This window comes from Bos indicus x Bos taurus, chromosome 29 (genome assembly GCF_003369695.1).
Source record: "Bos indicus x Bos taurus breed Angus x Brahman F1 hybrid chromosome 29, Bos_hybrid_MaternalHap_v2.0, whole genome shotgun sequence".
In the NCBI taxonomy this organism is placed as follows: Eukaryota; Metazoa; Chordata; class Mammalia; order Artiodactyla; family Bovidae; genus Bos; species Bos indicus x Bos taurus.
The window spans coordinates 24832691-24858272 of NC_040104.1; the positions used below are offsets into that span (position 1 = coordinate 24832691).

At 38.5% G+C, this 25582-nt stretch overlaps 2 protein-coding genes across 5 annotated transcripts in view; one reads left to right on the top strand and one right to left on the bottom strand.

The window, feature by feature from the left end:
* HPS5 (HPS5, biogenesis of lysosomal organelles complex 2 subunit 2) overlaps window positions 1-1062 on the bottom strand; it is a 43803-nt gene extending 42741 nt beyond the window's left edge. For 2 of the 4 annotated variants that reach the window (XM_027532730.1, XM_027532727.1), the window contains exon 1: window positions 689-842. The gene's annotated coding sequence lies outside the window, so the exon portion shown is untranslated. Of the gene's footprint in view, window positions 1-688 lie in introns of all 4 variants that reach the window. The other 2 variants (XM_027532731.1, XM_027532728.1) reach the window with 2 other exon arrangements.
* Window positions 1063-1117: 55 nt separating this feature from the next.
* The window catches only part of GTF2H1 (general transcription factor IIH subunit 1), a 29226-nt gene continuing 4761 nt past the window's right edge, over window positions 1118-25582 (top strand). The window contains exons 1-11 of the mRNA XM_027532733.1: window positions 1118-1285; window positions 8176-8344; window positions 11519-11711; window positions 12927-13092; window positions 14067-14160; window positions 15497-15646; window positions 15774-15853; window positions 18691-18818; window positions 18932-19019; window positions 21289-21377; window positions 21751-21868. Coding sequence (XP_027388534.1) covers window positions 8191-8344; window positions 11519-11711; window positions 12927-13092; window positions 14067-14160; window positions 15497-15646; window positions 15774-15853; window positions 18691-18818; window positions 18932-19019; window positions 21289-21377; window positions 21751-21868 — 1260 coding nt within the window. The 5' untranslated portion in view covers window positions 1118-1285; window positions 8176-8190. The remainder of the gene's footprint in view (window positions 1286-8175; window positions 8345-11518; window positions 11712-12926; window positions 13093-14066; window positions 14161-15496; window positions 15647-15773; window positions 15854-18690; window positions 18819-18931; window positions 19020-21288; window positions 21378-21750; window positions 21869-25582) is intronic.

Here is a 25582-nt window from a genome sequence, read left to right on the forward strand (position 1 = left end):
AGAAGGCTAAACGCCAAAGAATTGATGCCTTTCGAACTGTGGTGCTGGAAAACACTCTTGAGAGTTCATTGGACAGCCAGATCAAACCAGTCTATCCCTAAAGGAAATCAACCGTGAATATTCATTAGGAGTGATGCTGAATTGAAGCTCCAATACTTTGGCCACCTGATGCGAAGAGCCGACTCCTTGGAAAAGACCCTGATCCTGGGAAAGACTGAGGGCAGGAGAAGGGGAGACAGAGGATGAAGGTTGGATAGCATCATTGACTCAATGGACATGAGTTTGAGCTAACTCTGGGACACAGTGGAGGACAGCGAAGCCTGGAGTAGTGCAGCCCATGGGGTCGCAAAGTCGGACACGACTGAGTGACTCAACAACTCAAGTAATAGAGAACTCCTCTCTACCTTAGACCAAGAAATGGCGACTCACTCACTCATGCACTCAACATGCCTTGCACGCATCACTGCAGACATCTGACCACAAGCTCCCTGCCTAGCGAACTCCGAACTTAACAGCAGTTAACTTTAATACTACATTCAGATCTCTTGAAAGAAGCGGCGGTGATCAAGTTTTCAAAGTCAGGCTCCCAGCCTGTAGGTCTCAGCCCCTCTCCACCACCTCTAGGCTGGCAGCCCCCAACTTTCTGTGGGTCACAGCATCTCTCCAGGTTAGGCGCCCGCACACTCACCGCGCGCTAAGAGCCGCACCTGAGCTTCAGTCTTCCCTCCTACTCCTCCCTCCCAGGCTTACGTCATCCCGGAGCGCCGGGGACGCCGAGACAAAGCTGTTAACGGTACTTCCTCGTCACGTGACGGGTTACGCCCTGCTTGCGCGTGGTCCCTCCCCCTCCGGCCGCGGTCGCGATTACGCTCTCTGCGGCCTGCCCGCTGTCGGCCGAAGACGCAGCGCGGAACGGGACCGAAGGAGCTCTAGGCCAAAGGGGTGAGACAGCTAAGTTCCTGGGACCTTTCACCGCCTAAAGCCGGCGAGAGGAAATGAAACAGGCGCGCACCGGCGGAGGAGGGAGGGAACTAGCGGAAGGTGTCATGGCGGCCGTGCTCTGGGGTCACGTGTCCCGCAGACCCGCCTTCATACTTCCGGTCACGTGCCCTCAGAGTTCTCGCAGCCAGCGATGGAGGCGAGACCCCCTGGTAACAGAGGCGGTGGCGGCGGCGGCGGCTACTGGGTTTCAGCCTCTTTCCCGCAGCGTCTCTAAGAAGCTCAGCGGAACTCGACTCGACCCAGCGCAGTAACTTACTCCCTGCCCAGGGCCGTCTCCCACCTGGTAAGTTTAGACCGAAAAATGGGGTGGACGGTTGGGTGATGAGCTGACAGGCCTGGGGGCCGCAGGACGGCACGGTATCTGCCCCTTTTTCCTGTATCCCTGTCGCCGTTGCTGCAATTCCCAATTCTGCTGTCGGTTAGCCGTTTATTATAATGAAGAGAGGAAGAGGCGACTCCTAATCTGCCTGTCTATAGGAAGCCAACTCCTCCACTGAAAGCAGGGACTCAAAGATGTACCCGAAGCTGGGATAAGACTTGGCTCATGAGGGTGAAGGACGTGGAGGCCTCTCTCTGGCTGAGGAGCCCTTCCCGTTAGAAAATGTGCTATTGAGTCTTTCGGTTTCTGTTAAGGGAAAAGCTTTCATCTTAGTTCCACACTCCTTTTGCTTCGCTTGTCAATTCCTGTCCCTCTTAAAACGACCTTAACACGTGTGCCAGTTCACCCCATCCCCGCCACTCACACACCAAGTTTTGATCTATGCCCAACTTGATCATGTTTAAGCACCAACACATAGAAATATATAGTTATTTTAGAAATTCTCAAAGGCTAAATTGTGTAAGGAAGTGTTTTCGGTTGACTCTTAAACACCTGTTTTAGGGTCTATAAAAAGAGGGAGGGGGAGGTGTGACGGGAGGAAAGAGATAAAAACTTAACCTTTTGCCCATTAACAGACCCAGTTTTAAAAACATACCAAAACTGTGTGGTTTAAAGTATACCTTGCAGTAAGTACTGACTCCATAAGGAAGTGGAACAATTTTTCCTAGTGAATTCTTACCAGAAACCCCAGACAAATAAAGCAACATGCCATGGTGGAATTGCATTTGGGAGCACCCATCCTACCCACTCAGCCTCCCCTCTTGGAACACAGTTTGAAAATCACTGAACTCGACTTTGGTAACTAAAGCAAGGTTGCCAACCCTAAGGTAGATTTTGAAAAATCAAAGGTAGAAAAATGAAATGGCGAGGTCACAGCAGAGGGGAAGGTAACCTCTAGTATCAGGTTTATGGCATACAAAAGAACTAGGCTCTAGAACGAACTTTGTGTCGTTTAGCTGACCAAAATCCCTGGTTTGGAAAAGAGGGAGAGGTAATTTGGAGCCATTAAACCTGTTCTGCTACTCTCACTCAGCCAACACGTAGCAGTGCAGCAGATTTAAAGATTTGAGTCTCTTCTGCGTGGTATAATAAGAAGTACCTCAGTTCAGTTCAGTCGTATGGTAGTGCTAATGTGGAAAAAAAATCACAAACGCAGAGAGAGCTGTTTACTAGGAAGGTTGATGCAAAGACAGGAATTGGCTAAAAACAGTGCACCAGACGATCAGCTTCAGTCAGTTGTGGCTGCTTCCTGTACCTCCTGCCCTAAAGGCTTATATCTTCTTCCTGATGGTCTGTCTGTACATCTTTTAGCCCTGCTTTTCTGTGCTGCTGGTTTTCCCCTCACCATCAGAAGTTGTCAGGTGTACCTTGAGCTTTCCAAGCATTTTGCCCACTGTTTCTACTCCGTGGATACTGCTACTGGAAGTGTCTTTAGTCGTTTCCTGCTTTCTGCACTTTGATTACCAGCTGATTGCTCTCCTCTCACTTTTGGCATCCTCCTGTTGTCGGCATGCAGTATTTATTAGTGGATACAAGCCTCACTTCCCTCTGTCTTGCATCTCTGTGGCATTTCCTCCGCCTCCCTCTCCCTGCACTGCTGTAAAATGAAAAAGTGCTTGGTCTTAAAATTGCTACCTCAGTTTTTCCATTTAATGTCCTCCTCACATATGTGACTATCCTTAAAACAGTACATTTTGGTCACTCTGTACATACTTCCAAGGTCTTATTCCCTGTAGTGCTGAATTGTTAACATTTTTTAGGATTGCCTGACGGCAAGCAGCATTCCAGATCTCCATTTTGTATGCTGGCAGACACAGAAGCACTTTCTCTAATAATCCTCTTTTTAGAGAGAGATACGGAATTTATTTCATGTGTCGCTTGTTTTGTTTTCCTGCACCATTTATCTCTCACATTGGAAAGGGAATGGAAATGCAGAGATACAGGATGTAGGAAATGGAAAGTTAAAGATTTCTGCCAAACAGTTTCAAATTCTTCTTATCCCTTTTTACTTATAAGCCAGTTATTGGAATCTGTGAGGAATGGTACTCTGCTCTGTAAATTGAGTTCCTGGAGTTTATTCCAGAATGTATGTACAAAGGTTTCTTGTTTCTTAACCAAGATCGTATTCTTTTAACAGCAGAGATCTTGCATAGATGTCACAGGTGCTTATTGGACTGTTGCCTCAGGCTTAAATATGCTGCTGGGCTCTGTATTGCCATGAACAACATATGCAGCCTCTGCCCTTCTTTGTGAAGCTTGCAGTCTTGCCAGGAGATAGAAGTTAAAGAGTTAACTTTAAAAATTAATTACAGTAGTGATAAGTGCTGTAAAGAGAAGAACAGGAAACCTTGCCTGGTGACTTTGAAACTTGGAGGAGACCAAAAAATGAGTACAAGCAAGTTGATGGAAAGGGAGGAGACTGTGTCAAGGCCCAGTGCAAGTAAATATTTAACTGCAAGTGAATTAACGCCTTTGCTGGAGGATTTTGCTATTTAAAGCAGTCTTGTGGCAGATTATTTCATAAAGTAATCTTTTAAGTAAAGCTAGATCTTCATCAAGCTGCTTTATTTAAATGTAACGGCATCAGTATTTTTCCTAAACAAAATATTCTGTGGCTCTTACAGAGTTCTACTAGAAAGATCTTTTTGCCTCCCCAAGGAGCCACCTTCAGGAAAAATCTAGAAATCTTAGACGCCATTGCAGGATGGTACCACTGGTTCTGTTAAACTTCCTAAAACTGGTCCTTCTATAGTTAACAGAGGTACTGCAGATGAGCAGGGAAATTTGCCAAGCAAGTTATCTGTAAGACAATCAACTAGTTATTCCCAGTGTTCAGTGACTTGTCTTTGATGCATTGTTAAAGCTCCCTCTAAATGGATTTTAATATGAATGGTTTTACCTTTTGTTTTTCCAAATTGATTTAAAGTAGCCAACTAATAGTTCCTTTAATCTAATTTATCCTCCACTCTACAGTTCTGTGTCTTCATTCATCTTTCTTCCTTACCGTCCCATCTCAGAAAAGTTTTTCTGTTCTTTTCCAAAGCTAACACTTTTACTTGTGCCTGTGAGCCCAGTTAATTGGGGACTTTCTCTATCAGCTGTCCTTGCTTTTCCTCCATACATGGACATACTGTCATATTTGCTTGTCACCCTCCACACACCCTCCCCACATGTCTTTCTCAGATTTTAATTCATGTTTCCTAAAACATGGTTCCTGTGGTATGGAGTTTAATTTTACAAAGTATAGGTAAGTTTTTAAAAATTTTGTAATAATTTGTTATAATATTAATGTAAAAATATTTAATGGTTCCATAGATGTTATACAAATTACTATAAGTTAAAGTTTTAATACTAAATAAAAATAATATTACAAAACTTGAAAATAACAGTTGTTCTAATTCTTAGCACACTACCTACCTGTAACATTTTCCCATGTTACCTTATAGATACAGTTTGATAGATCATAAACTCTTGGAAAGACTTTTTTTTTTTTTTTTTTTTTTAGGTATTTAGTTACTTGACGGCACTGGGTCTTAGTTGCGGCATGTGGGATCTAGTTCCCTGACCAGGGATCAAATCTGGCCCCCCTGCATTGGGAACCCAGAGTCTTAACCATTGGACCACCAGGGAAGTCCCTGGAAAGACATTTTTAATAACTTTTTCTCGTTACAAAATACAGTGTTTATTGTAGATAGTCAAGAAAACAAAAAGAACATTCAAATCATCTGTAGTCCTGTCACCACAGGTAACCACTATTAAATTGGGTATATGTCTCCCCTGTCATATATATTTGCAGGGTAGCGTAATGGAACTCCAAGGTCAGACTGACCCAGATTCAAACCCAGTTCTACTTCTTGATGCTTTGGGAAAGCTTCTGGGTTTCTTAGACCCAGTTTCCTTTATCTGCAGAATGGAACTAATAATAGAACCTACCTCAGGATTGTTAACTGGGGACTCAAAGAGATAATAAAGAACTTAGCCCAGTTGCTGGCATGTATTACAAGCATTCAATAAATTTTAGATAGGTCTTTTAAAATTTAAGAATATATAATCAAACTAGGGTTTTTTGCTTGTTTTGAGCACCTGATGGAATCTTTTTAATGTCGTTAAATAGTCCTTAAGGGAATTCCCTGGCAGTCCAGTGGTTAGGCAGTGTGCTTTCACTGCCGATGGCTGAGGTTCGATCCCTGGTCAGGGAACTTAAATCCCACACGCCATAGCACAACCAAAAAAGGGAAAAACCAAAAAAACATTTATTTAAAACCATGGTTTTTCAAACTTTGTAAGCAACAGTAATCAAAATCTCAGGAGGACATCAAATAAGTAAATCAGTTAAAAGATGGCATTAAGAATTTTGATCCTTTATCATATATGATGTATATTAAAGCTGGAGGTTGTAAAGTAACATGGGAAAATGCTTTCAATCACAAGTAAACAAGATGATTAACTTGGGGCATTTTTTTAAATCCTTTCTGGTTACTTGACTTAATGAAGCTCAGTCCCAGCATTTATAAATGCCTGCATAATCCAGACTGTCTTTACCTGCATGACTTATCGGCACCTCAGACTCATTTTCAGAGCTGAATTGTTTGTCTTCACTTACAAACTTGTTTTTTCTTCTAACTGTTTCAGTAAATGGCATCGCTGTACTCCTGTCAGCAACACCTAGAAGTGGGGTGTGAGTAAGCAGCTCTGACATCTTCAGTACAATATCTGTTAATTCTGCTTCCTCAGTACTCCTCCTCATCTCTTCCTCTCCATTCTCACTGCCCCCCGCCTGCTTCAGACCGTTCTGGTCCCTCTCTTCAGTTTCTCTCATGTTGTCTTAGATTAATTTCCTAAAATACAAATTGGTCCCCCATTTTAATCTTTTAGAAGTTTTCTGTTGTCAACCACACAGTGGGGTATTTTCCATTGTCTGCCTCCATCTTAACTCTTCAATTTCATATCCCACTGATCCCCATTATGAATTTTGTGCTACATCCAGAGCAAACTAGTAACCATCCCTGGCCCCAATCTTTGCCCCAAGCCATTCCCTTTGATTACAGTGCTTATTTTCTTTTCTCTGTCAAAACCCTCATTTAAGCCCAATTCATGAATTACTTTTATATTAAAAAAAAAACAAAACTACTGAATCATGTAATAATATGGTGAATTTCAAAAAGCCAAAAATGAAAGCATACATACTGCATGATTCCATTTCCAATGAAATCCTGGAACAGACAAAAACTAACCTGTGGTGATAGGAATCAAAACAGTTGCTGGAGGGTGGGAGGAAGAGAACAGACTAGAAAGGGACGTGAGAAAACTTAGCAGGGCGATGGAAATGTGCTCTCTCTAGTTTTGGGTAATGGTACATGGTCATAAACAGCTGTCAAAATGCATCAAACAGAACACCTAAGAACTATGCATTTTATTGTTAATTATAACTGCATATTTCTTAGTTGCCCTAAGGTATCTATGACAAAGCCTCTTGTGTGAAGAAATTAAGTGCCTGAGTTCTAAATCAGAATGTTTGTTTAATCTCCCTGAACTTCACATTCTAATTTGTATAGACTCACATGCCTATCTTGCTCGCTAGACTGGAAGCTTTCTGAAAGCAGAAATTGCCACTGGCAGACATTTGTCATAATCCCTAGACTCCTTGGCTCAGTACAGAACTATTGAATAAATGTGTTCACACTGACTCTTTTCCACTTGGGGGTGGAGTAACCTGTAAGGAAACTTACGAAAGGGAAGATCTGGCTAATCAAAATTCAGGTAGTAAACTTCAGAGAAATTAAAAGTTCAGTCTTTTTTTAACTTGTGTTTTTGATATTTAAATCACTGCCTCAGTGAATAAGAAATATACAATAAAGCTTCACTTGTTTGCTCAGACTTAATTCTTATGACACCTGTGTATGTTAACTTCTCTGAAATTATAACTTATACCTGAACAAGTAAATCTTTTTAAGCTATATTTTAAGTCATTGCTTTGAGAATGAAAACTAAAGTCATAACTTCACCAGAAATGGCATATACGCCCTTTGTGCTACCAGTTTCCCCATCCCAGCCCATGGCAGACGTCGTCGGTTGTGGCATCTTTCCTGCTGAACCCAGACTCGTTCTAGATAACCACACTCAAGGCGCTAGGCTTTGGGTTGGGTGGTTCAGAATCCCAGAATTGGGGAGAAGTTGGGGGAATCTCCAGGCAAACGTTTCCTAGGTAACAGATTAGCCATATACAAATGAAACTAGCAGTTGAAGACCTTTGATTGTTAAAAGATGTGGGAAATAGTATCTGAAGTGTTAAGTGTTAAATTATTTCAGTTTTATTTTTAAGCACACAGAAACTTAGACCAAGTTTTTAGATCTAGGAGTGGTTTTAGGAAGGCTGCACAAACGCTGTGGCTCTTGGTTTTTTCAGTTGGAACAGTTTGAATTATCCAGCAGTATAATTCTAAAGTTCTACAATTCCAAGAATAGGTTATAGACCACAAATTTGTAGTCAAATCATACATTTAAGATTTAAGAATATAACTGAGGAAAATAAAAATCAAAAATACTTTGATTAGCATATGTACAAACGGTTTGAAAACTGGCAGGTGTGTCAGTTTTAATTGTTGTATAAATTCACACCTGTGGTATGAGCAAAATGAAATTTAATTTTAAAGGAATAGTGCAATACTTCAACTTTGAATGAGGGAAACGACTTTTCTTTCCCTTGTTACTCATTTTAGATTTAGAAGGGACTCAAAATCAAATCCAACCCTAATTGAGATGTGAAATCTTTTTTTTTTTTTTTTTTTTTTTAGCACCTTCTAGCCGTCATGGCAACTTCATCTGAAGAAGTTTTGTTGATTGTAAAGAAGGTGCGACAGAAGAAGCAGGATGGAGCTCTGTACCTCATGGCAGAAAGAATTGCTTGGGCACCTGAAGGCAAAGATAGATTTACCATCAGCCATATGTATGCAGATATCAAATGTAAGTCAGCTATACTAAGGTGTGATACATGTTGTTTTTGTTAGTAATTTTTTAAGGAGACAGCTTATACAATCTTGGTGGATTTTCTATTGTAATGTCAAAAAAGCAATTGTATTGACGTAATTACAAAGTGGGGTCACTGAATGTATATTATTCTATCACCTGCTTTTCTAAAGTAATAGAGTATGTACAACTTCCCATGTGTAAATCTATCTCATGTAAAGATCTCCACACATACTTTCTTTTTAAGAATTGCCTAACAGTCCACTGAATGGATTTAGTCGTTTATTTAACATATTGAAGGACGTTTAGGAAGTTTCCAGAATTTTGTTATTAAAGGCAGTGTTGTAGTATTGACCTGTGCACTAACATCTTTTTGAGTAGGTCATATATATGGGATACACCTCTTCAGTGGACTTACTGGTTCAAATGGTTCATGCATTTAAAATCGTGATAGATGATGCCTGATTGCCCTTAATAAAATTGTATCATTTAAGTAAAGTTATCTAATCTTTGGTAATGTGGCCATCATCTATTGAGAAAATAAGCTGTTTTATATAAAATGTAGATGGGAGAAATTCAGAGCATAATATATTTATATCCTTTTTATGATTTTCAAGTATGAAAGCTAACATCAAAACCCCTTCTCTTTTCCAATTAAATTAACTTTGAATTTATTACCCAAAGGGTATGGCACTTTGTGGCTCAATAATTAAGTTTAAAGGCACCAAGTGAATCCTGAGATTTAGAACCTTTACTCTGAAAGGGGTTTCTGCAGTTCACTTAACTAAAAGATCTTGAATAGGAGGCACCCCAAGGAAACAAAGCCCTTGACAAATTGTGGTATCTTAACTGTAACCGTTAATACGAATTCATTTATCTTCCTGGATATGAGATTCTTCTCCTAGATAAACTCCTTGGCAGATTTCAAGAAATATGACACCTTAAAACATAGGTAGTCCTCAACTTGCGAGAGGTCCGTATACAAAGGTCCTTTGTATATGAACAGTTCCCCAAAGGGCTTACCTCTAATTTGCTGCTGGAAAGAACCAAGATCTTCATCTTTCTCCCCTGAAATAACTTAGTATCTTAATTTCCAAAAGGAAATACTGTTTAAAATTCATAATATTAATAATTCAGTACTGCCTGAGCTGTCTGGTCTTTGTCCACTCTCCTGCCAACACTGCTTCCATTTAAAACTTTGTTTCTGTGGAGAAATGCCTCATTATCTTGCAAACTAGCATTGGTTCTTCTGTAGCCTTACGAAATAGGAACTGCCTGTATTAGCACTTTTCTTAAACGGGAAGCCTGCTGTATAGAGAACATGCCTATCCCCTATGTTGGGAGGAGAGCACATACCAAAATCTAGATGTGCATGAAATCAGTTTTCATTTTAAGTTGAATATTTGAAAGAATGCTCATTTCTGAAAGAAGTCATTGAAAGTTTTCAGTAATAATGTTACTAAGGTAAAAATTAGCAATTATGTTAGTTTAAAAACTTCAGAAGTAGGCCTCTCAGGCACGAACTAAGGTAGAGCGAAAATAAAGCAATGACTAAGAAAAGATACCTAGAAAGGAGTGATAGTTTGTTTTGGAGGAATAGAATAGTAGAAGAGGCTGGCTGACAGTGTAAATGACTTCATATTGCTACTTTTAGCAGTAAGGTATTTTATCTAAACTGTTGGTTTGGAAGTAACATCTTCATTGGAAACATTTCTCTTTATTTAAGTGTTAGTGGATTGCTTTACACGGAGAAGGCAATGGCACCCCACTCCAGTACTCTTGCCTGGAAAATCCCATGGATGGAGGAGCCTGGTGGGCTGCAGTCCATGAGGTCGCGAAGAGTCGGACACAGCTGAGCGACTTCACTTTCACTTTTCACTTTCATGCCTTGGAGAAGGAAATGGCAACCCACTCCAGCGTTCTTGCCTGGAGAATCCCAGGGATGGGGGAGCCTGGTGGGCTGCTGTCTATGGGGTCGCACAGAGTCCGACACGACTGAAGCGATGCAGCAGCAGCAGCAGATTGCTTTACAAGGAGCTCTTAGTTATGTGTTCACACTACCATGAGTCACGCATTTAGTGAGACAAAGCCCCTTCATCTGTTTGCCTTATGAAGAAGACAAGCCATGAGGCCAACTTTTTAAGAATACAGGATTTCTATTATGGAGGTATATTTTGACATTTCCAGCCCCAGCTTATATCGAAAATCTTCAAAGTTACAGAAAAGTTTAAAGAATGGTGCAGTGTATATCTGTAATTATATCCCATCTAAGTGTTGTTATTTTGCCATATTTGGTATGGCAAAATATGTGCATACACTTTGACTGCTCATAACATTATGACACCAGGAGAATTTTAATAAATACCCATACCGCTGTTGGATTGTTTTCCCAAGTTGTCGTATCTGGTGTAGGTTCATGTATGTAGTTGTAGTCTCTGTAGTCTCTTCTTTAGGAGTATGGATTTGTAGAATATCATACATTCTGATTATATCAGATGAAGGTTTTATTTAATTATTTCCTGTATTTCTTATAAACTAAAAATCAAGTCTACAGCCTTGATTATACTGAAGTTAAACATTTTCAGCAAGAAGAGCATCTAAGTGGCAGTGTTCTGTCACCTCAGAAAGCCCATAGTGTCAGGTTGTTCATTTTTAATGGGGCTAAGTTCAATTGTTTGGTTAAAGTGTTGACACCTGATCTCCAAATGTAAAATTACATATTTCCCTTTGCAGTTAGTAAATAAGCCATGAACTATATTTTGGAGTTTAATTGTGACAAATCATTTTTATTAATGATAATGTCAGGTGGAAGCAGCTGTTGGTGGATTCAGGACTCCTGAGTTGGCTGTTCAGAAAGTGTTAAAGAAATCTGCTCAGTTGAGTGGAAACAAAAGCCCTTTAGCATCCAGAGGTGGAATAGTGGGTAAGACATGCCACACAAAAACAGTACTATAGAAGGAACCTGAGTGTTACCAGTGAATTTGTTGAACCGTGCTCTGGTGATATGCAATTATTTGAAAAGAGTGGATTTCTTCTCAAGCATCAAGATTGGAATAGGGCAACTAAAACCCAAAGAAATCCCGAGTCTTCTTGGGATGAGAAGTAACTTATTGTGTGACTGTTGGCACAGTGCGAGTGTCCTCATGTAACTAGCCTCATGCTTCTCTTTAGGCCAGAAAATCAGTCCAGAAGGAAAAGCGAAAATTCAGCTTCAACTGGTCCTGCATGCAGGGGACACAACTAACTTCCATTTTTCCAATGAAAGCACAGCAGTGAAAGAGCGAGATGCAGTGAAAGACCTTCTTCAGCAACTGCTCCCCAAATTCAAGAGGAAAGCAAATAAGGAACTGGAAGAGAAGAACAGGTGAAGGAGGAAAAGAACAACCTTTTAAAGAGACACTAGGTTCTTACCAGTCAAGTAGCAGTTTGTTATTCTCACCCTTTGTGCTTTGACAGTGTAGTCTAGGAAAGTATAGGCTTTGTTATCTTTACCTCTGTGTTTGGTTTGTTTTTGTTTTAATTGGAGGAAAATTGCTTTACAATGTTGTGTTGCTTTTTGCTGTACAACAATGCAAATCAGCCATAATTATACATGTATCCCCTCCCTGTTAAACCCATCTACAGGGAAGGAATGGAGATGCAGATGTAGAGAATGAACTTGTGGACACAGTTGGGGAAGGAGAGAGTAGGACGAGTGGAGAAAGTAGCGTCAACATACGGACAGCATCTTGTGTAAATAGCTAGTGGGAAGCAGCTGAATGACATAGGAGCTCAATTTGGTGCTCAGTATGTTTGGCTCTTAACTTCAGCATCTTAACTAACTTTGGCTTTCAGCAAATGTGATGAATTAGGAGTTAAACTACTGCCTCGAGCCTAATATCAGATTAGGAGCAAAACTATAATTCAGAGATGCCAAGGTCCCTTAATTCTCTGTCACAGAGAAGATTCTAAGAAGTGTGTTTGTGATTGAGAAACCTGAAAAAAGTCATACTGTGTAACAGTTTAGAAAACATCTAAAATAACAGGAATTTCTGGGCCTTCCTGGCAGTCCAGTGTTAAGAATCGACGCTTCCATTGCTGGGGCATAGATGCAATACCTGCTCAGGAACTAAGACCCTACATGCAGCGTGGTATGGTCAAATAAATAAATAAATTTAAAATACTGAGAATTTCTGACAAGATGAATTATCTTTCTGTACTTATAGCTCCGAGTGTTTATCACCATGAAAAGCGTAGTTGATAGAAAATCCCTCTTCCCATTCAGCTTTTCGTGAAAGAAAGCACAGTACAGTACAAATGCAGCCTTTGTGTCCCTGGAACATAGGGATGAATAGGACCAAATCCAGGCCCTCAAAGACTTGAGCCTTTGCTGCTTCAACTGCCTTCCAGTTATCTGCACTGGATTTCTTCCTCCAAAAATGTTTTTTTGCTTTTAATTACTAACGAAGTAAAGGACCTTTGCCGTTCAATCATCACGAAATGAAAATTGGGTGTTTTGTGTAGCTAAGGTCTTTTTAGAATGCTACCTAAATGGTGTTTTATTCTAAAAGTTCAATATGTTGATATATTCTATCACCAGAATGCTGCAAGAAGATCCTGTTTTGTTTCAGCTTTATAAAGATCTTGTTGTGAGTCAGGTCATCAGTGCTGAGGAATTCTGGGCCAATCGTTTAAATGTGAACGCAGCAGAGAGTTCTTCCACGTCTAATCATAAACAGGATGTTGGCATTTCTGCAGCATTTCTGGTATGTGACCCTTCTACATTTCTAAGGAGGAAAAAAACTGGTATATGTGCTAATGATGCCATTTTCTGTAAAATTTAGTATTTCCTTAAATTAACAGATACTTCAGTAGCCATGATACTCTTCTAAAATGGACTTTTGAAAATGAATCTTTTAGCAATTGGATTAATGCTTATTTCCCCTAATACTTTTAAAGTAAGGGCTTTCAGATATCTTTTTTTCCTTTTTTAATGATTTCAATATTTTACTTATAATGCAAGTTTAAATGTAAAATGACCATCATGTTATTAAAAAAGTAAAATTTGGGAACTTCTCTGGCAGCCCAGTGGTTTAAAACTCTGCACTTAAAATGCAGGGGGCACTGGTTCAGTTCCTGGTCAGGGAGGTAAGACCTCACATGCCATGTCACATGATGTGAGGTGATCAAAAAGTTTAAAAAAAATTTTTTTTTAATAAAGATTTGTAAAATGTATCTTGAAAAGAAAGTTGAGAATAACGTATGTGTGGAATTAGAAGGTGAGTTTCAGTCTATACTCTGGTAAAACCAAAGCATTATTTATACACTTAACAAAAATCTCAGTACCAGTTACATGTTTGGCATCTTTCTGGGTGCTTAGCAGTGAATTGAGTTAATAAGGCCTTTCTTAAAACAATCAGGTAATATGTTGTAACCAAATAGTTAAATATTTCGTAACTGTAAGCTTTATGTTAAATTTCCACTAGGTATCTGCCTTTGGCCACATTTAAATGTGTCTGTTTGACCATGTTGTATTTTCAGAAACATAGATTTTACTGGTCACTAAAGTTATGTGAAGCAGGTCAGATTTATTTGACCCATCTCTATGCCAAAAGAAAAGGCAAAGGATTTGTCTGTCTCTGTATTTCATTCAGAGACTCTGTTTTTCCTCCTTTCTCCAGTGTCCATTGGGTTCTTAGACATCTTGGCCCAATACTCTTAACAAATGTCTTTATTTTAGGCTGATGTCCGACCCCAGACAGATGGATGTAATGGTTTGAGATACAATTTAACATCTGATATCATTGAGTCCATTTTTAGGACCTATCCAGCAGGTAAGAAGAATCATTTCTTTCAGATAGTTAAAATATTTGTTTGAATGAATTCAGTGAAATATCTGAAAAACAAAAAGCTTACCTTTATTCCTGATGAAGTACAATAAAATATGTAAAGTACTTTATCCAGTGCCTGACGTGGTAGATATTAAGAGCTTAGTGTGTAATGTACTGACATCGATCCATGGGTATGATGACTTTCTCATTCTTTCCACTGGTGGTTCTTAAACTTTATTTACCCTTTAACATGACCTGAGTAGGATGACATACTCCAGAGGCATCAGTAAATGAGTGTCTACAGCACTAACACAGATCATCCTTCATGCTGCCTGCAGAATGACTTTTCTAACCCACAAATCATTTCCCTTGGAGAAATCACCTAAAGTATAAATTGTTTGATCCTAGCCCTAGTGATGTTGATGTACAGCCAACGTTGAGAGCAGTTACTTCAGTCATTGTTCTAACCACATAAAGCTCTCAGGCCATTTTGTTCTCTCTCCCTGCTTCCTCAGCTTCTGCCCCTTTACTCCTTAGGAGACAGTCTCCTGCAGGATTCACCTCAAGCATCACTTCATTGCCACTTCTAAAATCTGACTTCCTTAGGCAGATGTAATCCCCTTCCCCATTCCATCTGCAGCGCTGGGTGTCTTACCACATTATAATGTAGTTTTCTATCTTTTTGATAATAATTATGTAGTGTTTACTCTTTGTCAGACACCATTCTGAGGCCTTTATGTGTGTTAACATTGTCACAAATAGTACCTATGAATTAGGTTATTTTTACCCCATGTTACAGATGAGGAAACCAAGATAAAGATTAAGTAATTTGTCCAGCATCACATTGGATAATAAGTGGTAGACCTAGAATTTTAAACTCAGGCTTTCCAGCTTAAGAGACCTTAATCTCTTAACTTAATCTCTTTGCTTATTAGACAACACAGGCTTCTGGAGTTCTGAACTGATAGTCCAGTGGGTTAAGGAGATCTTTGTTTATTTCCCCAGTACCCAATATGGTGCCTTGGACTAAAAGTATCCATATATAAATGATCAAACAGGCAAACTCAGGTCTTCCTCTTATTGTTCCCAGTAAAACTTTGAAACTTGAAGCTTAATAATTTTCTTGGAGCAAAATAAGGTTTTGTTTGTAATTTAAGATACGTAAAGGTAATGTCTAACATAATCTCTCAAGTGATACTTATAGTTAAATTATTATATATTGTTTGTAAAGTTGAATACTTTTATAATTTGGTTTTGCTCTTGAACTACTTTTAAACTAATTTGAAAGGTTTTAAGAATTGGAAATTCAGTATATAACTATTGTGGTTTTTATTCACAGTAAAAATGAAATATGCAGAAAATGTTCCCCACAACATGACAGAAAAGGAATTCTGGACACGTTTCTTTCAGTCCCATTATTTTCACAGGGACCGGCTGAATACAGGGTCAAAGGACCTCTTTGCAGAATGTGCCAAAATAGATGAAAAAGGTAATTGCTTATCCCTGACACTCTAGCATTTAATCTGCTGCTCTCTAGTCATCAGTGCCATTAGTGATTTTTTTGCTTTCTGGGAAAGGTAAAACTGAATCAGCTTTTTATTTCATTGATCCTCTAGGGTTAAAAACAATGGTTTCATTAGGAGTGAAAAACCCGCTGCTTGACTTAACAGCTTTGGAAGATAAACCATTAGATGAGGTAAGTAGCAGTAAAAGGATTTACAAGAGAAAACAGTCTTTTCTTAGTCTTCAGCATTTGTATTTTAAAATTGCCTGAAGTATAAATGTTCTACTTGTGAGAAGGTAAAACAGAATAATGTTATTTGGAGTGGTTTATCAAAAGTGCTTTTTTGATAGCACTGTTCATTATTAAGATTGCATGGGAGAACTGAAATTCCCCTGTGAGTTGGTAGAACATTTTTTACAAGAATTTTTTAACTCCCTTATCAACAGTTGTCTAGGTATTAATAAAGGTTTAACAAATGTTTTATGCTATATCTAACATTAAGTAACAGAGAAGGCAATGGCACCCCACTCCAGTACTCTTGCCTGGAAAATCCCATGGATGGAGGAGCCTGGTAGGCTGCAGTCCCATGGGGTCGCTAAGAGTCGGACACAACTGAGCAACTTCACTTTGACTTTTCACTTTCGTGCATTGGAGAAGGAAATGGCAACCCACTCCAGTGTTCTTGCCTGGAGAATCCCAGGGACGGGGGAGCCTGGTGGGCTGCCGTTTATGGGGTCACACACAGTCGGACATGACTGAAGTGACTTAGCAGCAGTAGCAGCAACATTAAGTGTGAAAAAATATTCGTAGATAGGGAAAAGATGGTAAGCATCGTTGGTTGGCCACTATTTACCAAATGTTGAGCACAGGCATGACCCTTACTCCACATTAGGCCCGTTATGTTTCAATAGCTGGACCATTGAGTATGAGCTACCTACCTCAGCGTCATGACTCCAGACTTAGAAATTCATCCAAGGCTAGAGAAATAGTTGATGCCATTCTGATCAAGGCTAATTGTGTCCCTGCCTCTATCTTTCTAGTCTAGAAAGGAACTTGCCTTCCTCAGTTACTCTCTAGACACTGTTACCTTTTAGTGCCCTTCCTTTCATTTAATTGTTAATTTTCTTGCTTTCCTTTGGCTCCTTTTCTATTGACATGTGCTCTTGTCTTTTTTCTCTTAGTGTATGCATGCTCCAGGTGAGAAAACCAATGTTAAAATTTCATCTATAGTCTAAATTATTAAATTAACAGAAAATAATCCTTGGTGCCCCATTGAGTTGTTTGCCTAATGAAATTCAGTTGTTTTCTTGAAAATTCTCAGCACTCAAGTCACTTCCTTGGTAAATCTCAACACATTATAAACGTGACCTCTTTAATCACCCTGAGAAAATGAAGCTAAATAAACCACACAGCTGTTAAGTACATTGACTTTAAAACCACACTACTTGGTTTTAAACTGTAGTTTTTTTAATGTTTCTAATATCAGTTTTCTTGTAGAATGAGGTTAATAGTTCTGACCTTGAGGGGTAGGAAATTTGGAGAGGTGTTGTTTAAGGATACAAACTTAAAGCTAGTAGATCATTTTTGTAGACCTAATGCACAGCATGGCTGACAGTAGAAACCTCAGGTTGCTCAGAAACTGGGTCTTAGTTCTCAACAAGAGAAACGATAATTATGTGACATGATGGGGTATTAGCTACACTGGTGATCATTTTGCAATCTGAAATCAACACATTGTAAACCTTAAACTTACACAATGATCTGTTACTTATAATTATTATTATTATTTACATTTTTAGAACTATCCATGTTGTATTCCCTTGCATGGATATATAAAAATTTATAAAACCAAGCCTTTTAATAAAAGTGTTGGTTGATTCAATTTTTCCCTCTTTCCCTATCATCCTCTAGTAATTCTGTCCCAGGATATGGGCTTGGGGCTCCTTGTAATTACATTCTTTCCATTCCATTGCTAAAAATATAAATACTAATTGTGTGATGATAACTCCCAATTAGTCCTGGTCTGGCTAACCCAAGAAGTCCAGAATCATATGTCCAACTTCCTACTTGGCATCTTCATTTAGGTTGTTTCCACACCCCTCAGTATAACATGTCCAAAATGGAGTCTTTGATTCCCATCCTCAAAAACCTATTTCGTCCTGGCCCTTCCCTATGTCAGTTTAAAAAAAAAAAAAACATTACTATGGACCCATTTGTTCAAGCCAAAACCTAGTGGTCTCCTTGGTCCCGCCCCTTTGTAGGCCTCCAACATTCAGTTGCTCGGCAAGTGCGCTACATCTCAAAACTATCTGCACAGACACATTAGCCTCCTAATTGATCTTCTTGTTTCTTTTTGTTCCCTACAGTTTATTCTTTCCTAGCAGTAAGAGTTATAAATCAGATCATAATGTTCCCCTATGTAAAAACGTTTTCAGGGGTTTCTCACTGAACTTACGATAAAGTTGGAACTACTACCAGGCTCTAATTAATTTGGCCTCTGCGTACTCAGTTGGGGCTGTTTCCTGGCCCACCCTTCATTTGAGGTATACTGAACTGCATACAAACCCATGACACAGTATGTTTTACATTACTCCTATACCTTTTGTTTAAGCAGTTTCTTCTTCCTGAAATGTTGTCTCAGTGTTTGCCTTGCAAGCACCTACCTATTCATCTTACGGTGCTCCATGAAGCTCTTTTGAACCTACCCTCCCCGCCCCCCACCTCTAATGGGATTGACCACTTCTTTCGTAGCACCTGTAAGTTTTAACTTAAGTGTAATGGCTTACAGCCCAGCATCCCACTAACCAATATTTTAATGTTTCGCTAACTAGTCCAAAATTGCTCCTAGGGAAAAAATGCAGCACTTAGCAGTTAAGATATTTTTGTGATACTAAAAGCAGTTAGTAGCATTTTTTCATTTTTGTGTGTGTGTATGTTATTTTTAAATTTTTACCTGTAAATATTTTTTAAGTCCTATATCCAGAAAATTTTTTCAACTCAACATATCTCTACTAAATTGTTCCTTGCAGGGCTATGGCATTTCCTCCGTGCCATCTACTTCTAATTCTAAATCCATCAGAGAGAATAGCAACGCTGCCATCATCAAGAGATTTAACCATCACAGTGCCATGGTCCTGGCAGCAGGTCTCAGGAAACAGTTAAGTACACATGCAAAGGGGCACTAACTGGGTTTTCCGTGATAGCCAGATAGAGTTTTGTTGTTGTTCTTCCTGTGGTACTTAACATTAATTTTTTTCCCTTTGTTTTCAGAGAAGCACAAAAGGAACAAAATGGCGAGCCCAGCAGCGTTGATGGCAATTCCGGAGATCCAGATTGCTTTCAGCCAGCAATTAAAAGGGTATGAGTAAAAAGTCTGGAATGTTTATGGCTCAGATTTCTCCACATATATGTTATGTAACTGCCAGTACCTTATGTTGACCCTTGATAAGTTCAGATGGCTTTAATTCTTCTGACCAAGCCGTTAAGTATTTGGCTTAAAGAATACTTCCTCAGTTTTGGCTTGCCTGCCTACTTTCCATAGACTTGTCTGTTAACTGGTTTTATTATTTTCTTTTTCCCCTTCACCTATAAACACACATAAATGTTAACTCATAATTTTATTTTCTGGAAAAGAGTACCCAACAAAGGCAATATGACAGAAAGAAAAAACTAAAGGTTTGTGTATTTGATTTTAAAAGATAAGATTTGGCCCTCATGTAAAACCTAGCATTTTAGACCTGGAAATGTCTTTCATTAAATAGTGAAGATGGATTGTGAGGGCATATGAACAGTTACCTACTTATATATTTATTTTCTCTCTGCAACTTTGCCAGGCTTCTATATCCCTCAATTTTAAGTTCCTCCCTTGTTTTAAAAATCATGATAAGGCTTTCTTAGAGGGCGATCAGGCAATATAGTGTATTAAATTTTTAAAGGTTTAACCCTTAATTTCACTTCTGAACAGTATTCCACTTGGAACTTTTTTTTTTCTTTCTTTAAGATATATGCAAAGATTTAGATACAAATACACTGACAGTATTATAATTGAGAAAATAGCAAACATCATGATATTCGTGATAGATCCCTACAGTGGAGATTGATGCATGCAGCAAATAATGACTACTTTAAAGGATTAATGATACATTGAATTAAAGTGACTTCACATATACCGTGACAATAGTTCACTTCATTACAATTAAAAGAAACCATTTTTTAGTTGTCTTACATGCCATATTAGGTGGCAAGAAACAAAAATGATTAAGACTGGGTTTTTGTCCTCAAAGAATTTAGTGTCTATAGGTAAGACAAAATGAATAATTGTAAAACAGAATTTAAAGTATAGTAATTATTTACAGTAGGAACCAGAGAGTAAGTAGATAAAGTTTGTAGAACAAACTGATACAGAATTAAGTTTATGAACTTTAAGAGATTATGGGTCCTTTGTGTATTTCAGTCACCTAATATGTTTCTACAGGATATACATCTTTAAAATTACCAAAGTAAGGTATTTCTTTTCTGAAATAAGCAAAGTGAAGCTAAAATATAAGTTAGAGATGCCAAAAAGAAGTCTAGGGAGTGATTTTTTGCTTTGGAATATTGCACTGAGTACCCTTGATTCTTGGTAGTGATGAAATTGTCAAAAATCACTGTGTGAATTTTCACAATATTCAATGATAAACTGACTCAAGATGTTCTTCCACATCAGTAGTTGTCTGCTGTGTGTTCTACAAGGGATTTATAGAATAAGAGATCCTGGAATAATAATAGAGTCCTCATATTCTTGGAGCTTTCAGTTAAGTGTGAAAGTTAGGTGGATGACCAGGCCTTGGCAGAGACTTAGGATTTGGATTTATATAAGAGGTTGGGTCAGGACATGACTTAAATCAGGCAGCAGCAGGGGTAAAAATGAGCTTGACATATGGGAACGGTAGTGAAAGACATCAGTATGCCTTGAAGTTGACTCAAGGGTATAGAGATGAAAAAGTAGTAAAAACACGCCAAGTCTAGGTGAGGTGGGACTGATTGATACATTACTCTGAGTAGCATGCTAAAGTCAGATTTGTTCCTATACAGTCCAGGAGAAAGCACATTAGTAAAACCAAAATAAAGAATGCAGACATAAACCCAAATACATGAAGGGATTAAATACACACGTGATAAACATGGCATTTCAGAATCAGTGGGGAAAGATGTTATTCTACAAATGTTGTTGGGGGACTGATTAATAATATTTTTTTTAAAACTGATTCCCTACCTTATTCCATAATAAATTCTGTTGGATCAAAGCTTAAGCAAAAAAAAAAAAAAAAATCCACAGAAGAATAAGTATAAAGGGAAGAATTAAAACTGAAAAACACCAAAGTGGGGGCAAAAAGTATTTGCAACACAGGTAATAAAATTAATTTTTTTAATTTATTTTGAGTAAAATCCACATTTTCATCTATCAGATTTTCAAATATTAAAGGTTTAATGATGCATAGTATGGTCAGAGTATAGGAAAACAGTTACTCTGTTAAGTGGTATGGTCAGAGTATGGGAAAACAGTTACTCTGTTAAGTGGTAGCTGTGTATAGAGGGAACACATGTAGGAAGTGCAGCAATAAAAAGTGTTGTGTTGATAATTATAGGCGAAGTTACAAGAATCCATTGAATATGAAGACTTGGGAAAAAATAATTCCATAAAAACAATTGCACTAAACCTCAAGAAGTCAGATAGGTAAGTTTGGTGACTATTAAATTAATTTGAAGCAAAATAGTTTTATATCACAAGTTGGTACAGAATTTATTCTGCAAGTATAGTATTCAAGTTTTTATCAGTTTGTTGCCATAAAATATAGTATTGTATTTCCTTAAAAAGTTACTTTGTACATCTCAGGAAAGGATCCTAAATGATTGAAGCGAAGAAAATAACTTTTAGCTATCTATGCTGTTCTCTTCCTAATACCCTTATTGGAATTAAGTTATTTAATTGAAATATCTTTAACTCTTTACTTGGGGGGAATGTTGTATGGAGACTGCTAAAATATTTGACAGACAAATATTGAGCACCCTTATTCTGTGTGATTAGTAATTTCTTGGCTAATCTTCAGGTATTATCATGGTCCAACTCCAATCCAGTCGCTGCAGTATGCAACAAGTCAGGACATTATTAATTCTTTTCAAAGTATTAGACAAGAAATGGAAGCTTATACACCCAGATTAACTCAGGTAGGTGATTTATACAGTGTGAAAAACAGAATCCCCAGTTACTTTTTATGAGCACATTCATATTTATAAAACTCATACTTAACTTGGGGTAAAGACATATTTCTGCTTAATAAATTGAAAAAGTCAGGTAAAGAGAAATATTTGGCATACCTGAAGTTCAGATGATAATGAAAATAAGATAATGAGTTTTGTGGTTGCTGATTTTTTTTCTTCCATATATACAGTTTTATTGGAAAAATCTCCCAGATTTCCAAAAAATTTCTGGACATCATTCTGTAGATATTCTTTGTTTCTCCCTGCCCTTAGACATACTTCAGATGATCAGCAAGTTCTGTCAGTTCAGTAATTCTTGACTCCATCACCTCGACTTAGGTAAACGGGACAGGTTTTCAGCACAGCCACTGCAAGTTATTTTAATAAAAGCATGATTCCAACTACATCACTCTGCAACTTAAAAACCTTTACTGCTTCCCTTTCTTCTCATAGTAACTGTCTGGATGTTCTTTGTCTGACTCGCCAAACCCTACAATCTGACCTAACCCACATCTCTAGTCCCAACTCCAGCCATATCGCCACCCTTTCCTTCCCCACATAACTTAAAAAAAGAGTCCTGTACTCCAGCCTAAGACTCTGTAAACTACCCAGAGGTTTTTAATCATATCATCTACATGCTTCCTGTGCTTTTTCTCAGGCTTTCTCTCTTAAGAGTGTCTTTTGCCTGTTTCTGTGTCAAGGAACAAATAGTAATAATTCAAAGTAGTTCAAATTCCATTGCCTCTTTAAAGCAGTCCTCAGCATGCCCAGTAGTGAGTTATTTTTTCCCTTTTCTCTATTTTCATAAACACTCAGACACTGAATTGAAAGCTGAATTGTAGTGCTTATCACATATGGGGACTGACTTTTTAACTTTTAACCTTGAAATAATCTTAGATTTACAAAAAGTTGCAAAAGTTTTCTGACCCATTTTGAAGGTAGATCCCTTTGTGAGCATGCTAAGTTGCTTCAGTCATGTCCAACTCTTTGCAACACTGTGGACTGTAGCCCAGTAGGCTCCTCTGTCCACCGGATTCTCCAGGCAAGGATACTGGAGTGGCTTGCCATGCCCTCCAGGACATCTTCCTGATCCAGGGATTGAACCCTAGTTCTTAGTCTCCTACATTGGCAGGTGAGTTCTTTACCACTAGCGCCACCTAGAAAGCCCCAGATCCTTTACATCTAAATAACACACTACAGTTACAGAAACAATAAGTTAACATTGTTTAAGTCTTATTATCTAACCTGTATTCTTTAAAAAAAAATTTTTTTTTCTTTATTTGGCTGTACATGGTCTTTGGAGAAGGAAATGGCAACCCACTCCAGTATTCTTGCCAGTAGAATTCCATGGACAGAGGATCCTGGGGGGCTACAGTCCATGGAATCGCACAGAATAGGACATGACTGAGCAACTAACACACATGGTCTTAGTTGAGGCACTCAGGATCTTAGTTGTGGCATATGGGATCTAGTTCCCTGACCAGGGATCACGCCCAAGCCCCTGTATTGGGAGCATGGAATCTTAGCCATTAGACCACCAGGGATGTCCCTAACCTATATTCTTGGAAAAATTTCACCAATAGTACCATTAATGTCCCTGTAGCAAAAAAAAAAAAAACTTTTTTTGGTCCAGCATCCAAATCAGATTCATGAATTGCATTCGGTTTTTTACGTCTCTTTAGTTTCCTTTACAGTGGAGTAGCCTTTCAATCTTTATCTTTCATGACCTTGATGTTTGAAGAGTAGGTCAGTTTTTTGTAGAATGCCCTCAACTTCAGTTTCGCATTTTCTCATGATTGGATTTCGCTTTTGGCAAGAATCCCACCACGTTGATGTGTAAGTAATATGGCATCCTTTGTACATCTTATGAGGACGCACATATTTATTTGTCCTGCCTTGCAGTGTTAACTCTGATCACTTGGTTAAGGCACTATCTGATTTCTCTGCGGAAAACTTACCAATTTTTCCCTTCATAATTAGTAAGTATCTTGTGGGGAGATACTGTGTAACTATTTTGTTTACCCTCAAACTTCTACTCACTAATGTTTTAGAATCTGTTGATGATTCTTGCTGAAAACAGTTATTATCATAGTGGTAGTTAAATGGTGATTTTCTAATTCTGTCCTCCCATCAGTTGACCTTCTGAACCTCCCTGACTCATTCATATTTATTTACTTTTCTTTATAAGCATGGATTCTTATATTCTGTGGGTTATAAATTGTTGCTATCCTTTTTTTTTTAAACTGAGATATCTTACAGTAAAATTTACATTTTCAGTATATTCTTTTGAATTCAGTGTCTATATACAGTCATGTCATTACCAACACAATCAAAATAAAAAGCAAGTTTTGTCACCCCTGAAAAGGTGCCCTTGCACCTTTGTAGTTAGACCCTTTCCACGCCCTTTATACTGGCCCCTGTCTCTTTCTGACAGTATCTTCATCAGTTTTGAGCGCCTCTTTAGTTTATGGCACAATGAGATAGTACTCCAAGTTCATCTGACTCTTTCCCTGCCTGGCAAGTGTTGAGTAGGTTTAGAAACCAAGATCTGAGTACTAGGTGGGATGTCATTTGCTACTGGTCTCTTTGTCCTGTTAGTGGACAAAGCAAAGAAATATGTGTGTACGTACTTATGCTCACATAACAAATATGGGATTGTCTGACTATATCTTTCCTTCTAGATTTGGCCCTTGGGCCAAAGTAGTTCCACCTAACTTTTTTTTTTTACATTTATTTATTTATTTAGTTCAAGTTTGAAAAAGCACTTATTTTGTACAAGTTCTTTTTAGTGTATATAGGTCAACACTAAGTTTTTTCAGCTGTGGTTAGTTTAGATTTTTCCCTCCAAAAAGTGATTTGATTATCTGAGACATGTGCGAAGATGATCCGCCATCGGGTGTGTGTTCCCGAGTGTAGCCAGCGACCGGTCAGCAAGTTTAGCAGTCAGTGAAACTTGTGGTTACGGTGCATTATCATACTTTGTGACAGAAGGAAATAGGAATCAAGTGAACTTTCATGTCTGCTTGACTCATAGTCAACCTGTAATGTGCTCTTTACACCAAGTTCTGTTTTTCATCCAGCCCATACATACCTGGATTTCTACTTGTAAAACACACTAAACCCTGTGCTTGAGCTGTTCAACAGATGATTTGTTCCTCACTATGACTGGTCCTTGGTACTTGTTAGGCACTCATTGAAGAGATACATCAGTTATGTCCCTGAATGTTCATGTGGATACAGTGGGGAATGTAGGTTTTTTTCCCCTTTTGGCAATGTGTATCCACTTCCTTGAAAAATGGCAAGTGATATATTTCTACTTTGCTGGATTTTCTTATGTCAGCTGCCAGTCAAGGTTTATCATGTTTTTTTGACATTTTCTTTCCTTAAACTCAGTTTTACCTTCAGTGCTAAGAAGTTGGTACTTAAGAAAGAGCTTGGCTATATCACTTATATGTGGACTCTAAAAAATAGTACAGATGAACTTATTTACAAAACAGAAACAGACTCAGACATAGAAAACAAACTTCTGGTTACCAAGGAGAAAGTGGGAGTAGGGGTGGGGGAGGCAGGAATAAATTGGGAGTATGGGACCAGCAGATGCACACTACCACATAGAAAATAAACAATAAGGATTTACTGCACAAGGAACTGTACTCAGTACCTGGTGATAAATTAGAAGAA